Genomic DNA, 15,521 nt, shown 5'->3' with positions numbered 1-15,521 from the left:
GGGGGTTAGACGACCAGAGTTTAGTGACAGAAAAGGTTTAATACTGTTGTGTGTGACGTTTAAAGGTAGGGCTGGTGATGTGACGTCACTGCCGAAGCCCTGCAGAGCTAAGTGGACCTGCAGGCGTAACAGAGCAGCCAGGTACGCATGATAGGCCCGCGATAGGCAAGCGATAGGCAAGCGATAGGCCCCCGATAGGCCCGTGGTCACTGAAAGCAGGTGGATATCTGCTTATCTTAGCAACATCTCTGGTGGGTGGGTGCCCTGTTTTCATCCCAGAGCCTACGTCTAACTCACCTGTGTGAAGGTGTCCTTTAAACTGTTGTCCATCAGCACCATGATCAGGATGGCGATGGGGACCCCGAAGTCTCCGATCACCCTGCGGAACTGAGGAGCGCAGAACAAGACTGCCATGAACAACAATGGAAAAAGCCTCCATACAGCGCGGTCAGCGTTCAGATTTTACACTGAAATAACAATTAATAATAATTCGGAAATTGAAGTTCAGCCATTTGATTACCTCCACCCCAGCGATAGCGCAAGAGGTAATGTTTTTGGTGGGGTGTGTGCATGCGTATGTGTTTTTCTCCGTCTGTCAGCAGGATTATGCAAAAACTACTGGACCCCTCACTAAACTCGGTGGAGGGGTGTAGCATGGGCCAACTTAGAACCAAATTACATTTTGGAGCCGATCTGAAGCACAGGGTGGGTCAACGGGCTGCCTTAACACTGCCGGCCATTCACCGCCATTTATTTTTTGGTCCAGGATTACACAAAAACTAACAAACCAATTTTCATGAAACTTGGTGAAGGGGTGTAGCATGGGCCAATTTAGAACCTATTCAAATTGGGAGCGGATCCGAATCACTGGGTGGGTCCATGAGCCGTTTCTTGGTTTGTTTGTTTGTTTGTTTGTTAGCAGGATTACGCAAAAACGACCAGGCCGATTTTCATGAAACGCAGTGGAAGGATGTAGCCTGGGTCAACTAAGAACGCATACAATTCTGGAGCAGATCCAAATCACAGGGCGGGTTCACAAGCGACCAAACATGGCCAGGCTGGCCATTTACCTCCATTCATTTTTTGGACTAGAATTACTCAAAAACTACCAGACCACTTTTCATGAAATTCGGTGGAGGGGTGTAGCATGGGCCAGTTTAGAACCCATAACATTTTGGAGCATATCTGAATCACAAGGCGGGTCCATGAGCAGCCCAAACATGGCTGGCCATTCACCTCCATTCATTTTTTGGACCCCCCCCGACCCCATTCATTAACAATGAGGGGAATTGAAATGGACATATCTTGACATGGTAAAGACACAGAGTCATGGGTTTTGGACTGGCATAACAATCTCGACCTAACGAATGCAGCACAGAGACATGAAATGCATTAATGGGCGGAGGTCTGTGCTCTCTGATTTTGCATTAAGATTGATGGATATGAAGCTTTTTTTTTTTTTTTTTCTTTTTTTTAAATCACAAGACAGTAACGTTTAAAGGTTTCTCTCCTCCAGTGATCCCGTCTCTTACCCTGCCGGGGAAAAAGGCACTGTTCTTGAACTTGCGCAGGTAGAAGGCTATGAAGAAGGTTCCGGACATGAGCACCAGGGAGAGCAGCGCTGTGTTGGGCTCTCCGAGGCGTTCGGGCTGATTCATTGTCATGGTGTTGTTGTTGCCGGACGTCGTGTTCATGGTGACGTTCCCCGACAAGTAGTCGTCCGCTGTACTGTTGTCAGGGGAACAGCTCTTCAGCGGATGCTCCATGAATATCTGTCCGGTGGCACACAAGGGTTCACATGAAAACACTTGCTTACACACTAGGCAGTCCAGAACGCACGCACGCACGCACACACACGTCCACATAAGCAAGGCTTCAGTGGGATAGCACTGAAACCACACTTTTCAACCACCTTCTGGGAAAAGATCCATAGAATCGATAACCGAATCCATTTTAAGTCTGTGTGACATAAGCTAAAAAAAAAAAGTCTAACTTTCCAACTAGCTTTCCAAAAACTATAAGCCAGGATAAGAGTTTGACTTTGTTCTCAGATAAGGGTGACTCATTTCCACCCCATGTTTTAAGCATTGTCTTAAGAAAAGTAAATATTCCTTCAGGTTCGCCATCAACACCCCTTCCTTTGCACAGTGAATCACAATGACCACATGAACACACAATTATTCTCTCTATTATCACTATCAAAATACACTACATCACTATCCAAATACAGCACAGAATGTATTATGTATGATAGATTGGTTATAAAGACAGCAGCATGAAGATCACTTATAAAATGGATGAATGAAGTGTTGTTGTCATCCCAGGTCCTGCATCGTACTGTAGGCATACCTTTCCTAGTTTGGAGAAGGTCTCGTAGATGAAGATGAGGGAGATGAGGAAGGAGAAGATCTCCTGGGTGAACCGCGAGACGAAGCGGACCAGGAAGCTGCCCTCGAAGGCCACCGTGAGAACCACGATGATGATGAGCCAGAACCCAATCCATACCCGCCCCGTCAGGTACTCCATCTCGTTCCCTTTACAGAACTGTGGACATGCGTGCACACACACACACGCACACACGCACACACACACGCACGCACACAGAAGTGGAGACCTTCATGAATAGTTGAACCCATGCACAACCCATTTGTCTTAATATGACAGCTAGCCATGTTAGCTGTCTGATGTCCAGTGAGTAACAATTCATTTCAGTTCAATTCATCCAAATCAACATCTTTCTTTATTGTCCCAGGGAACGGTGCCAAAAGCAACACACACACACAAGACCACCGCGCATCATGGCTGACTCACAGAGTAGAAGGCCTCTTCGAAGACGAGCAGCGGCCCGGAGAAGCCCACCACCAGGAGGGGCTGCGCCCCCAGCAGGCAGAAGAACACGCCCTGCACCGCCGTGGCGATGATGAGCTCAGAAACGCCGATCAGGCCATCCGTCTTCTCGCCTGGCGCCAGGGTACACAGTCACTCAACACGGCAGGTACCGTTAACCGGGTATGGAGCCGGTGATACCGATTTCTCTCAGTGTTCTGAAGCTAATTTCATGCTAAAGTACATCCCTGCTGAGAGCCCTGCTGTGAATGCATGCTGTCATACATGTGTTGGTTATACGGTCATTTATAGGAATACACTTAAATGTTATTTACCAATAATAATAACGCAGCATCTACAGTATATAGGGCCTTTACAGATTTGGCCGTCCACTCCCACTCACCAAGAAGGCCTCCGAACGTGATGGCCGGCGAGAGGGCGGCGAAGTAGATGAAGATGACCGCGGCCATGCACTGAGCATTCAGGGCGTCCCTGAAGTCGCTGACGTACTTGGGGTAGCGGCGCTGCACGTCTCGGATCAGCCCGCCGAACGGCCGTCCTGTGCGCTGGAGGGGGTCGTCCGACGGCTTGAAGGGCGTGAGGAGGGCCTCTGGGAAACAGGAGCACAAAATGCACTGAGCGTCCTATAGCACAGAAGTCTCCCTCTGCATCATACAGTAGGTAGGTGGAGTTTGTGGGGAGTAATGTTTGGGGAAGTGTGCTAGTTAGCTAAAAACTAGCTACTGTAGTTGGGGAGGGGAATATGTTCTCCTTCTCTGCTGCAACAACTTGCGGAGGAAGAGTTTGTCTCTCAAGCAAGTGGAGCAGAATGCTTCCTGTGTTGCCAAGAAAGTAGCTACTGTTGCTGGGATAGCATTCCACCCCTAACCAAGAGGAAGTTCCTCCCTCGCTCCCTCCACACACATCCCTCCCCCCACTCCCTTTCCCTCCCTCCCTCCCTCCCTCCTCACACATCCCTCCCCCTCTCCTCTCCCCTCCCTACCTCCTCACACATCTCTCCCCTTCCCCCCTCCCCCCTCTCCCTTCTCTCCCTCCCTCCCTTCCTCCCCTCACCTTTGTCCTCCGGGCTCGTGGGCTCCTTGGCCAGCAGCTTTCCTCCTTGCTCCTCCCTCTTGCGGAGCATCTCCCGCTGGAAGCTCGCCACCGAGCGCAGCAGCTCATCCCCGCCCAACTCCGAGGGCGGCAGCACGATGGAGCAGTCCAGGAAGCTGTTGATGGCGTTGAGCAGGTCCTGCCGGTCGTCCGCCAGGTAGGCGGCCTCGTGGAAGAGCTGAAGGGCGGGGGGGACGGGGACGGAACATCACGCATTAATGCCAACGGGTCATCACTCACCAAGTGTTAAATACAGACGTTTTCATAAAATGTGTGTTTCTCACTGTTCTAAACTGTTTTTATTCGAAATACAAACATTACCATTGCACACATGGATATGACATACTATTAAGTAAAAAAAAAAAAAGATCAAAAGTATCGAAATGCACTGAAGAGACCACAAAGAAACCCTCCATTTCCCCTCTCCGGCCACACCTTCCAGGATGCGCCTCGACTCCCAGAAGATTAGAGCTCCTAACAAGTTTCTTAACGAGCTCCTTAACGAGCCGTAGGAAATAACAAACCTTGTCTGACATGAGCGTGGAGATGGAGCGTCCTATCTGGTGGTAGTCAATGCTGGTGCTGGGGGGTCCCAGCAGGACAAACAGGAACCTGACCGGCACCGGGACCTCCAGGACAGAGGCCAACTCCACCGCCTCCTGCAGGCGAACAAACGCCATGGTGGGCTGCTCCAGGAAGTCCACGCTGCCTAAAGACGAGGAGGAGGAGGAGGAGGAAGGGAGGGAGGGTTAGGGCGGTGAAGGGGAGGAGGAGCAGGAGAAGGAGGAGGTGGAAGGAGGAGTAGGAGTAAGAGGAAGCAAGATAAATCAAGCCCAGTTTAGTATCTGGCATGATTTCAGATATACTGATGATAGTCATTAGACACAAATCTGGCGGACGCCAGAGGTTAAACTTCGTTATCATCACCAGATCGTCAGAGGGGGCAGACTCACCCACAAGGACAACGGTGGCCTCGGCGTTCTCCGGAATCTTCTCCAGCAGCTTGAGCTCGTGCTTGGACTTGGATCTCTGCATGCCGAAAGTTACAGAAGACTCCCTCTAAAACACACACCAAGCAGGAAATTAATAAGTGTGCCAGCACTATCAATAGTCTTCTCCTGGAAGCAATGTGCTTGCCTTTTATGTAGCTTTTATGTAAAGTTGATCTTACAAGCCTGACCTACCAATAACAAGCCAGATGTAAACAGTGAACATGTTATCATCCACCCATGATGCATGTTCCTTTGTGGTAATGACAGAGTGGAAACATGATATTTTCTTCGTGAATATGAATATATGTTTTAAGCGTTATTCAGTTTATGTGCGTAGTATTTTACACCCAGAGCTCTAAACTCTGTGTGAAAAGTAGAAGGGCCCCTGAGCACTTCAATTCCGGAAATCCAGAAAACCAGACAAGTGATTCTCCTCAATATTGTCTCGCAAAGATGCAATGTGCACCAGTCAGTTGTTGTTTTTTTTGCTTGCAGATGCAGTTATGCCGTTCCTCCATTTGTGAAATGCCCAACTGTGTGCATTTGAATCAAAGGATTCAGTGTATAATACGTATGAAGCTCCTGACCATTGGATTCCATTCACCCAAATGCTTGTTCCATCTACAGTGCGTTGTCCAAAGCAAACACTCAGCCAATGAATGGCGGGGCTGGATGCCCTGTTACCGTCGCCTCCACGGCCCACCCACCCAGCCCACAGAACAGTCAGAAACCGCTGCGCCATCGTACCGACCTGTAGGGGCACCTGCAGCTCGTTCTTCTCCATGTCGACGCGCGTCTCGGCGTCAGCCGCCGCCGTGCCGGCTCCGCCCATGAGGGGCTCGGTGACGGAGGGCTCGGGCTGGGAGACGTGGTTGGTGCTGTGGTGGTGGGGGAGCAGGCTGCCCAGGCTGGCGGCCGACAGGTTCCTGGGGAACGGGCTGCTGTGCTCCTTCTCGTCGCTGGGGTGGCTGGGGGGTGAGGAGGAGGGGGGGTGGCGAGTCAGACACAGGGAGAGCAAGAGACGGGACAACAGGGACTGGTAAGACCTACGGGCAGGCAGCGGCGGGCCAGGGCCAGGGAGACAGATAGGGTTGGCTAGTTTAATGCCTGTCGTTAAAGCAGATGAAGATCTGTTGAGAAGTCTAAAGAATTCGCTCACACACACACAGCGTTAGTATGATGTATTTTAATAGGAACAGGGATAACTGGAGACACAGATGGGAGGCCCGTCTGTGGACGACCCGATGATGATGATGATGATGATGATGATTTTAATAGGAACAAATATGACAGGTGCACTACAGTTTATGACGTATTGGTTTGTCAAATAGGTAGACTCTGTTAAGGGACATCCTACCTCTTAAACAGGGCACTCACTAGGGGTGTAACGATACACTAATCTCACGATACGATACACGATATTGGGTTGACGATAACAATACGATACGATACACTAAGGGCAGGTGTGAAGCGTCGCAGTAGTGCTGCTGTTCACACCAATAGTGCATTTCTCCACATTTCTACTCCACTACACTTTGTGAATTTAGAGCCTAATTGTTGTAATATCATGGATAGGCCTAGAGACAAAATACGTGTTTGTTACCAGTGTTGTGTAGCCAGCGTTCACTGATATACAATAAACATATCACGATATTGATTTCACCTTGACGATACGTATTGTGACGTTTCTGTATCGCGATATATTGTGGCATGATATATTGTTACACCCCTAGCACTCACCCACCAGAGATGATGAAAGAATGGGATATAACAGCCCGCCTCTTTTCATATCGTGCACATACAGCCATCGCCGTTATGCCTGGCATGTGATATCACACTGGGTCTACCTCTAATCACGCTGAGCTGGGTTCTGGCGGCGTGGAGGCGGGACCTGGCGGGGCCCGGCGCTCACCTGTGTTTGAGCAGCAGGGCCCTCAGCACGTTGGCACGGTCCTCTGCCTTGATCTGGTCTGAGATGATCATCTGCTCCACCACTTGGTGGGCGATGCCAGGCAAGGTCTTCTGGTCCAGGTCCAACAGAACCGCCCCTTTGGAGCACAAGGGACCGAATCACAGCCGGGGGTCATGACAGGGGCAGGCACGCACGCACGCACGCACGCACTCTGTCCCATAAACAGACGCTCTCTCTCACACACACAGGCGCACGCCGACACACATACACACCGATACACAAGACGCACAAACGCACTCCCACCCTCTCACACACACTCCCTCTCCCTCCCAATCTCTCTCTCTCTCTCTCTCTCACTCACACACACACACACACACACTCTCTCTCTCTCTCTCTCTCCCTCCCAATCTCTCTCTCACACACACACACACACACACACGCACACGCACACGCACACTCTCTCTCTCTCTCTCTCTCTCTCTCTCCCTCACCGTGAGAGATGGTCTTGCGGAGCTCCAGCAGGCTGCGGAAGGAGAGCGAGGCCACGTGGGGCTTCCCCCAGCGGTCCGTCTCCTCCTCCACGTCCTCTTCAAACTTGATCCAGCGAGCCGTCTCCCGCCACTGCATCTCCTGGTTCTTATCCATGATCAGCTCGTTCAGCTCCACAAACACCTGCAGACACGCACACACACACGCACGCACGCGAAAAAGGTTGTGAGGTGATGTCCATATGGGAGGCCGTGGCAGTGGAGGTTAGAACGTCATGCTCGTCCAGTGCTGAAAGCCTTTTAAGTGATCTTAAATTATCTTCTCTAATCTTGGATCACTCATTCTCTCCTGATTGCCCTGAATGGAAAGTTAGCCTTCGAGATCAGAATACATCAAGCCAGGCACCACACAACGACATCCATTACCTGTGCTGTGCTATTGCTTTTCTTAGTTATTTACCTCGGAAAACCCATGCACACATATCAGTAATGTTTCTTCAAAAAAATAAACAGTGATATTTAAAATAAATAAATAAATAAAAAATAAATAAAAAAAACACCTCATCCTCTATCAAAATATCAGATGCAGGCATTAGAATAGTTTCCACAGCAGATCCTGTTAGTACCAAGATAATGCTACTGGGCACTGCAGACGTCCCATCTCCCAAGTTATACCTGCATGTCCACAAACTCAATATACATCCCAGCATCCCAGGGCCTTCTCACAGAACAGAGAGATCAGTCAAAGCCCAAGCCAATCAGTTAGCAGGGATCACAACCACCTGTTTCAGTCACATACTGTAGTACTGCACTTACCTACCCAACATGCACTCACATGCCACTTGTGCACACACTGTACACACTGTACACACACACACACACGCGCGCGCGTCACCAAACCTTCTGGTGTCGGGCCACATGGCTGGAGAAGTCCAGCAGCATGATGCCGTCGGGCCGGGACTCAGAGCGGTACAGAACCACCTGCACTGGCTGGAGAGCGAGAGTGGACTCAGACACTGACGGCCCACAGCGCCACACAGAGGGGACCCTCGAATCCCTCGCGCACGCACACACACACACACACACACACACACTCCCTTGCGCTCACACACACACACGCGCACGCACACACACTCTCCTCTGCCCTGAGAGAAAGCTGTTCTTTAACGGGCCGGTGTGTGTGTGTGTGTGTTAATAAAACATGGCCCCCCTCTCAGGAGCTCCCCGTGTCTGGTTACCAGAGTTCTTCTCTTCCCCTTTCTTTGGGGTGTGTGAAAGGAAAGAAGGCATTCATTGATTTTTAATTGTGTCCCCTGCCCCCTGTTACATCACAAAAGATAGAAGCGGGGGATGCTTCACTTAAGTCTTGAAAAATTTTAATATACACTGAGGGGGTCCAAAGACCGCTTTTATTCCACCTGGAACCCAGTAATTTCCTTTTTCAACCAGCTAGATACCCTCCCTGATAATGCATGTTAGATGTTGAGTGACATATGATGAACGACAGCCCAACACAGCCATCTCATTTATCCTCACTTTTTCTCTTTGCCTACTTATGTACCTATCTACTTGTATACCTGTCGATTGCTAGCATTATCTATTATCATTGTCATTATTGTTTATTTATTTGCTTATTTACACCCCCCATGCTGGGATGCACTATGTGGGATTTTATGGGGTGGGGTGGGGTGGGGGAGGGGGTGGGTCTGTGTTCTGAAAATTTGAAAAGTACTGTTTTTGTATATCTGTCATTTCTATCTTTCTCCAAATAAAAAGAAAGTAAAAAAAAAAAAGAAGAAAAAGATAGAAGCGGGGTTGGGGGGAGGCTTAGCCAACATGGAGACACGGGATGGAGGGAAAAGCTTTCCCAGGATTTGGGAAATATAAATGTCTTGTAAATAATACATTAATTAATAAATAACTAAATAAAATAAAGTAGAATTCTGCATATAAAACAGCTATAAAACTTCCTCAGACAAGAAACATCTCCTAATGTTCTTCACCTGTGAACTACTGTAGCCCCCCAATCCTCATAGCACCTATCTCCAGCATGTCAGGAAACAGTTCCAAGACCGTCTGCTGACTAAGACCCCAATGGCACCGTCGGTGGACAGAGCGCGACCAGGGAGGGACTGGTCTGAGCGATGGTGTGTCCTCCGTTGGGACCACCAGCATGTTTGGGCTTTGGGAGTGCTCCCTCCCCCAGTGGAGGCTCACCTCATGCGGGGTGCGGTCCTGCTTGCGGCTGCGCGTGCTGGGCTCCTTGTGGTCCTTGCCCACGTGCACCACTTGGCCTTTGGTGCTCTTTCTGACCAGGTGTCTTCGCACGCCGGGGACATCCTCGAAACGGTGACCTGCGGGAGGGGGGGGGGGGGGGGGCGATGAAATTAGGTGTCAGAATCAAAACAATATTGATAGAACGCGGAGCAGCCATCAGTGCTTCATATTGGTTTGAATAAAGTAGCTGCGGCAGGAAACTGAACAAAACAATAAGCCCGATATACAGTACAGTACATGTACGGTATTTCAATAAAATATTAAAAACGGCCCTCAGGCAGCCCTCACCCTCCCGTCTGCCTAGTGGGGGGAGGGCGGGGGGGACGGACGTCAACCCTCGGATCTGATCTCAGAGCCGGGAGGGCTGGGGCAAGGCCTTTGTTTCTCTGGCCCTGCGGCAGAGGCTGGAGGGTAGGGTTACCATGCTGGCCACACACCAAGGACAGAGAAGACAGGGACAGGGAGGCTAGGGAGGTCACACACACACTCTCTCCGGGTAGGGATCCTCCTGACCGGCCAGGGTAGGAACCAAAGACGGTAAGGCGGGAAGGCCAATGCTGAGGCACCCATGAAAGACCAGGGGAACCGGAGTCTGACCACACACAATGGCTAGAGAGCCAATCAGCCAAACGGACATGTTTCATCTCTACGACCCTCCATTGTCTTAGTGAAGATAACAGTGAGAACCAAAGTTTAACTACCCACTGGTTCACCTAGACACCTAGCGGTAGGTAGACCAGTGGTTACAGCGTCCGGCCCAGTGACCTAAACACCACTGGTTTGAGGCTGGGCCAGGCCACTTGAAAAGTGATTTCCCATCAGTCATTGTTACCGTCTGCTAAATGACTAAAATGTAAATGCAGAGTGACTCTTTAACTGAAGACTAGCACAACTCTGGAGAAGCTGAGAGAGAAACTCACCCGGCGTCCCGTAGAGGGGTCACGAGGCCCTACCTCCGCCAGTGGTCTCGTCTCCTAGATAAGAGGCACTGTGGCCACTGAGCTCCGTCGTCAATATTCACACATCACCTAAAGACCAGACACGTCTACCACAGTGACCCCCTCCATAGCCACTCTCTCTCATTTCCTCAGAAAGAACAGAAGAACATCTGTAGCTTAATCCCTCTTTCCCAGTGGCTAAATCCTCTCTTCCAGAACGTGTTGGTTCGAAGCTGCTAATCTACTCTGCCCTGGAAGCTCCCAGGTGTGGGAGGGGCGGCGTGGCTTCTTGAGGGAGAGGAGTGTGTGACGTGGGCGTTAGTGCTGGACCTGGCATGGTCCTGAGGCACCCTGACCTCCACCGTCGGAGTCCTCCTCGGGCATTCACAGTGAAGGCCAGAGGAAACGGAAAAAGTTGACATTCGTGGACCGCTGCCCACCCCTGTTGGGCTGGAAACGTCCGAGCGAATTAGCCAGCTGGGGTGCGAGCCACAAAGGGTCGGACAAAAGGGTAGGGACAGTGATCCAATAATTCCTATTGTTGAGCACCGGCCAGATGCTGGGGATGTGTTCCCCAGACGGATTTAGGAGCACGTCTGGAAGCCGGTAAAAGATTTACAATGTTATGATGCTGTCAGGGGACCTTTACAAAGACCCAGGCCTTAGGTGTCGTAAGCGCCTGTGATTGATCTGGACACACACAAACCTATATCTCTAAATCTGCAGGACTACTTACAGTACTGGTAGCTCTTCCCAGAGTTCCGCCCTGCTGGGACTAATGGGTACCAGAACCCGGTCTCTCAATTAGCCACTGGCTGGACTCTGGCCCGCATCCAGCTGACAGCAGGGAAGAAGGGGGTAAATCTAATTAGGCGGCCCCATCTGACACCTTCCCTGATGAGCTGCTGCTCTCTTCTGAGGGGTCAGCCTCTAGCAACCCCCCCTCACCCCGCTGAGATGAGGGGGCCAGTGACGTCACAGGGCGGTAAGGGGGTCCGGTCTGGGGTGTGTGTCTGGGCATGCTGTACTGTAATGTGTGTGTGTGTGTGTGTGTGTGTGAGTCTTGATGGTCCCCCTCATTAAAGCACCCCATGATGGTGCACCCCCCAGAGCATTCCGACCTTCACTGGAGCCAGAGCTCCAAGACAGTTCCACCAGTCTAATCATGAGCTCAGCAGGGGAGGTCATAATGTAAAATATCAAAGGGGCCGAAATCAAAATACACACACACGCACACTTACACACACACACACACACACGCGGGTGGACAGTATGCACACAGGCGGGCAGGTGCACACGCACGCACGCACGCACGTACACACACACACGGGGAGTGAGGGAGATATCAAGGACTTGATCATGTTAAATTTAACAAGACATGTTTAAAAGTTCATCTGGCACGATTACCTAACTCTGAGGTCAGAGAGAGTTTAGACTTGTAGAGTTCCAGAGTTCAGGGTGCCAGACTCTCAATCTCCCTCAGAACAATAACAGCCGGGAGCAATGGACCCAAGAGGGTCACGACACTTTCGGGGCAAAACATAATCGACACAAAGCTTAAATCAAACTTCACTCAAATGGACCAGATAACCCTTCTCCTGTAGGCGTGTTGGCCGACACTTCCAGCACAATTCCTTCCTATACAGTTATGGCATTCTGTCTGTAGCCATGTTTACAGACAAAAAAAATAAACCAAACTTTAAAGCTACAATGTGTAACTTTAGCAAGGAAAAATATGCCGGGGGTAGATTCAGTCTGCTTCGCAGTTACGGTTTGTGGGTTTGGGTACGCCCCCCATATTCCCAAATAAGACCGTAGAAGAACGCTCTGTGTTACTGACTGAATCCCAGCACACGCGCACGCTTTGAACCAGGTCCGGCTGTGCCTCTAAGGGAGGAGGCGTCCTCTGCTACAAGCTTCTAAAGCTCAGGTGCATTTCCTGCCACACTGGATTTTAGAATCGCTGTGGCAGAGACAAACAGCGGCCTACAAAGACATGGTTTTCACAGAGAAGCTCAATTGCTGAGCCCCCTCAACAGCAATACAGGGATATTTAAATGTTTAATATCGGAGAAATATCTTACATATTGCAGCTTTAAGCCTCATTCATATTAGGTGCGAGCCTCATGTGCTCCTGCTAGTGTTTGAACTGAACACACGCTTCTGTGTATGGTTCTCAGCCCCATAAACCACACCCCCACTCACTCTTGATGCCGTCCAGGTCGGCGGAGGCCAGCGTCTGGGCCTCGCTCTCGTCGGTGGGGATGCGCTGGTACTTGGCCTGCTCGGCGCCCGTCATGTTGCCCGTGCGCCGGCGCTCCTGGAGGTCGTAGCCGCGGCTGGAGACTCGGGCCAGGGGGTGGGCCTCGGCGGACACGGGGGACTGGGGGGGGGCAGGGCTGGCGGGGCTGGCGGAGTCGCTCCGGTCGCTGGACGAGCCCGGCTGGACCTTTCTGCGGAGGGAGAGACGGCAGTGGAGATCGGGTCAGCGCTTCAGAAACGCGGGATGGCAGCTGAACGAGGGAGCCCGACCCGACGGGATTTCAACTGTTCTGTCCGACTGCTCCTTTTGCGGAAGATAGGAACCGTCAAGGAAAATCACTACAATGTTATCATTACTCTATGGTTGGCTGACGCTAAGTATTCCTAAGTCCTGACAGTTCCTTCAGAAGCCAAATAAACAAAAAAACTCACAGAACTAAACACCAAAACCCTCTCAGAAGACTGTATTCCAAAGGTAATCCAATTCTTTGACCCGCCGGTTCTAAAGTATGATAGTTTGAAGAAGAACAACGTCTCGCACAGGCCCACAGAGAGCAAGCAGGATGAGGGAAAGGCAGAGGGAAGAAACAGATGTCCACGAGGGTCTACCCAAGGCAAGATACTGCTCTAGTTGTACTGGGAGACTGAATGTTGTAGGTGGGGAGGGAGAGGTGTGATGGGTAGGGTCTGGGCTGAAGGCCTCTCTATGGAGACAGGTGAAATATGGCTCCATTGCTGAGAGGATGATTCAAGTCTATTATATCAGGCCCGCTGCAGGATGGCTAGATGCCTGGGGCATGGTAACGTACACTCTGTACCCAGCCAGCCAATGAGAACAGGACACCCTCACCTCTCTGAGCCAATCAGAACCGCTTCACAGTGATGCCCTGAGAACACCTCTGTAGCAGGGACAATAACAGCAGGCGCAACAAAATAATTAGGCTGCAGGATAGCTAGCTGACATTGGAAACAGAGTTTCCTGCTTCTCAAAGGTCAATTATAACACCTAAATGAATACAACAGTAACAATACCCCCCCACGAATAGTGTCAAAATAATCCTATAAGAGAGGGATCATCTAACAAGGCCAGGTCCAGCCTGGCTGATGTGTGTGGCTGGCTTGTTTCTGTTCAGGACTGGTAGGACAGAAGCTAGTCATGCCACTGAAATAGCTGTGAATTGAAATGACATTAGATAATGTCTGATAAATTAAGATAGGTCTTGTCACCTGGACACATCAGTTCCAATGCTTTCAATGCTAATCCGTCACATACTGTAGGGGAAGTAGTGGTACACAGGTTTCCCGTTTGTGCCAGTAGCCAAGTGGAACCTCCGATCTGCGCTTGTGTGAGATGAGATAACTTCACACCACCAGGTGGTAGTAGTCTGTATCATTAAGGGGGGAATGGATATCCACCGGATGTATAAAATGTAAACAACAGTGTTTGTTTAGCTACATTTAGACTAGAAGAGTTTTGCTCAGCATAGTGACCCAGTCACTCCAAATCACTACCAGGATTACCAGACATTGGCCTACATTGGCCAATAAGACACAGCTCATTTTATTGGATTTTAGGGCCATTTCTATTTTATATTAATATTTTAAGAAAAATACAGCAATTTTTTCTATAGCTTAGCTGAAATGTGAAACTGGCAGAATTGGAACTGCATTACTTAAAGAAGCTAAGAACTTTAATACATTTAAAAACTTTTCAGCCTGAGTAGTTTAAGCTTTGAACTGAGCCTATAGCCTAAAAGATGAGCAAGCTGTTTAAATTCTGCTTACTGACCCTTAGAGAGCCTGCACATTAAAGGAGAAGTCTCTTTTCGACCACCTGGACCTTATTTACGGCATATTATAAGACGTTTGACTCGCCGAGATAACTTTGGTGTAATTCGGAGGCCTGTAGAAGAAATTAAAAATCCAGCGCGAGCCAAGTATATCCATGTAATGGCGGCGGATGGGGCACCGAGAATGCAGTTTCTAAAAAATGTATTTTCTGCCGCGAAACGGTTGTTTTCATCAATCTATTTTTATGAATTGCTAGTTGTGCTTCCATAGAGCGAGGGATTGTTGTGGTTTTCACATGCCTCTGTAATATGATCTTTAGAAACGTCTTTAGAAATGAAATAAAGCTTCCCCACTTGCTCCAGCACGCATGCGCACAGCGCGCAGACTGGCTATTCTCCGTCTGTAGGCTACACTCGCGGCTCACATTCTCTTCTATATCCTCAAAATCTGATAAATATTCAGCCATATTGCACACAATATTCCAAGCACCAACAAGCCGATCGTAGCGAGACAGTGTAGCCCGCTGAGCAGTAGTCATACCTAGACCACCGACGATCTGGAAAATGTGCGGTGTCATACTGTTTTTGTTTTGATGTTCTGGGACCACTGCCTCTTGTGGTAGCAACATAGAACTGCAGGTCAAAAAACACGACGGAGGAAGGGAGGGAGGGAGGGAGTGACAACCGGACATTTGCTAACCTTGGTGCACAAAAAGACTCACTCTGTCATACGTAGTGTTTATAGAGAGATGGTAGCTGTGGTGTGCTGTGGTGTAGACTCACTGTCATAAGTAGTGTTTATAGAGAGATAGTAGGTGTGGTGTGGTGTAGATTCACTCTAGTGTTTATAGAGACAGTAGCTGTGGTGTGGTGTAGACTCATTCTGTCACACGTAGTGTTTATAGAGAGATGGTAGCTGTAGT

General features: G+C 49.8%; 1 protein-coding gene across 1 annotated transcript in view; it reads right to left on the bottom strand.

The window, feature by feature from the left end:
* Positions 1-15,521, bottom strand: part of slc4a2b (solute carrier family 4 member 2b) — a 30,980-nt gene that overhangs the window by 6,296 nt on the left and 9,163 nt on the right. Inside the window, exons 5-17 of the mRNA XM_084461264.1 lie at positions 12,752-12,999; positions 9,549-9,685; positions 7,335-7,515; positions 6,844-6,979; positions 5,683-5,899; positions 4,893-4,998; positions 4,464-4,648; positions 3,901-4,117; positions 3,230-3,436; positions 2,812-2,960; positions 2,350-2,544; positions 1,533-1,772; positions 298-387 (exon numbers count right to left, since the gene is read on the bottom strand). Of these exons, the coding sequence (XP_084317390.1) occupies positions 298-387; positions 1,533-1,772; positions 2,350-2,544; positions 2,812-2,960; positions 3,230-3,436; positions 3,901-4,117; positions 4,464-4,648; positions 4,893-4,998; positions 5,683-5,899; positions 6,844-6,979; positions 7,335-7,515; positions 9,549-9,685; positions 12,752-12,999 (2,308 nt within the window). The remainder of the gene's footprint in view (positions 1-297; positions 388-1,532; positions 1,773-2,349; positions 2,545-2,811; positions 2,961-3,229; positions 3,437-3,900; positions 4,118-4,463; positions 4,649-4,892; positions 4,999-5,682; positions 5,900-6,843; positions 6,980-7,334; positions 7,516-9,548; positions 9,686-12,751; positions 13,000-15,521) is intronic.

The sequence above is a fragment of the Borostomias antarcticus genome, assembly GCF_949987555.1.
Source record: "Borostomias antarcticus genome assembly, chromosome: 2".
In the NCBI taxonomy this organism is placed as follows: domain Eukaryota; kingdom Metazoa; phylum Chordata; class Actinopteri; order Stomiiformes; family Stomiidae; genus Borostomias; species Borostomias antarcticus.
This window is presented reverse-complemented; position numbering and strand designations above follow the sequence as displayed.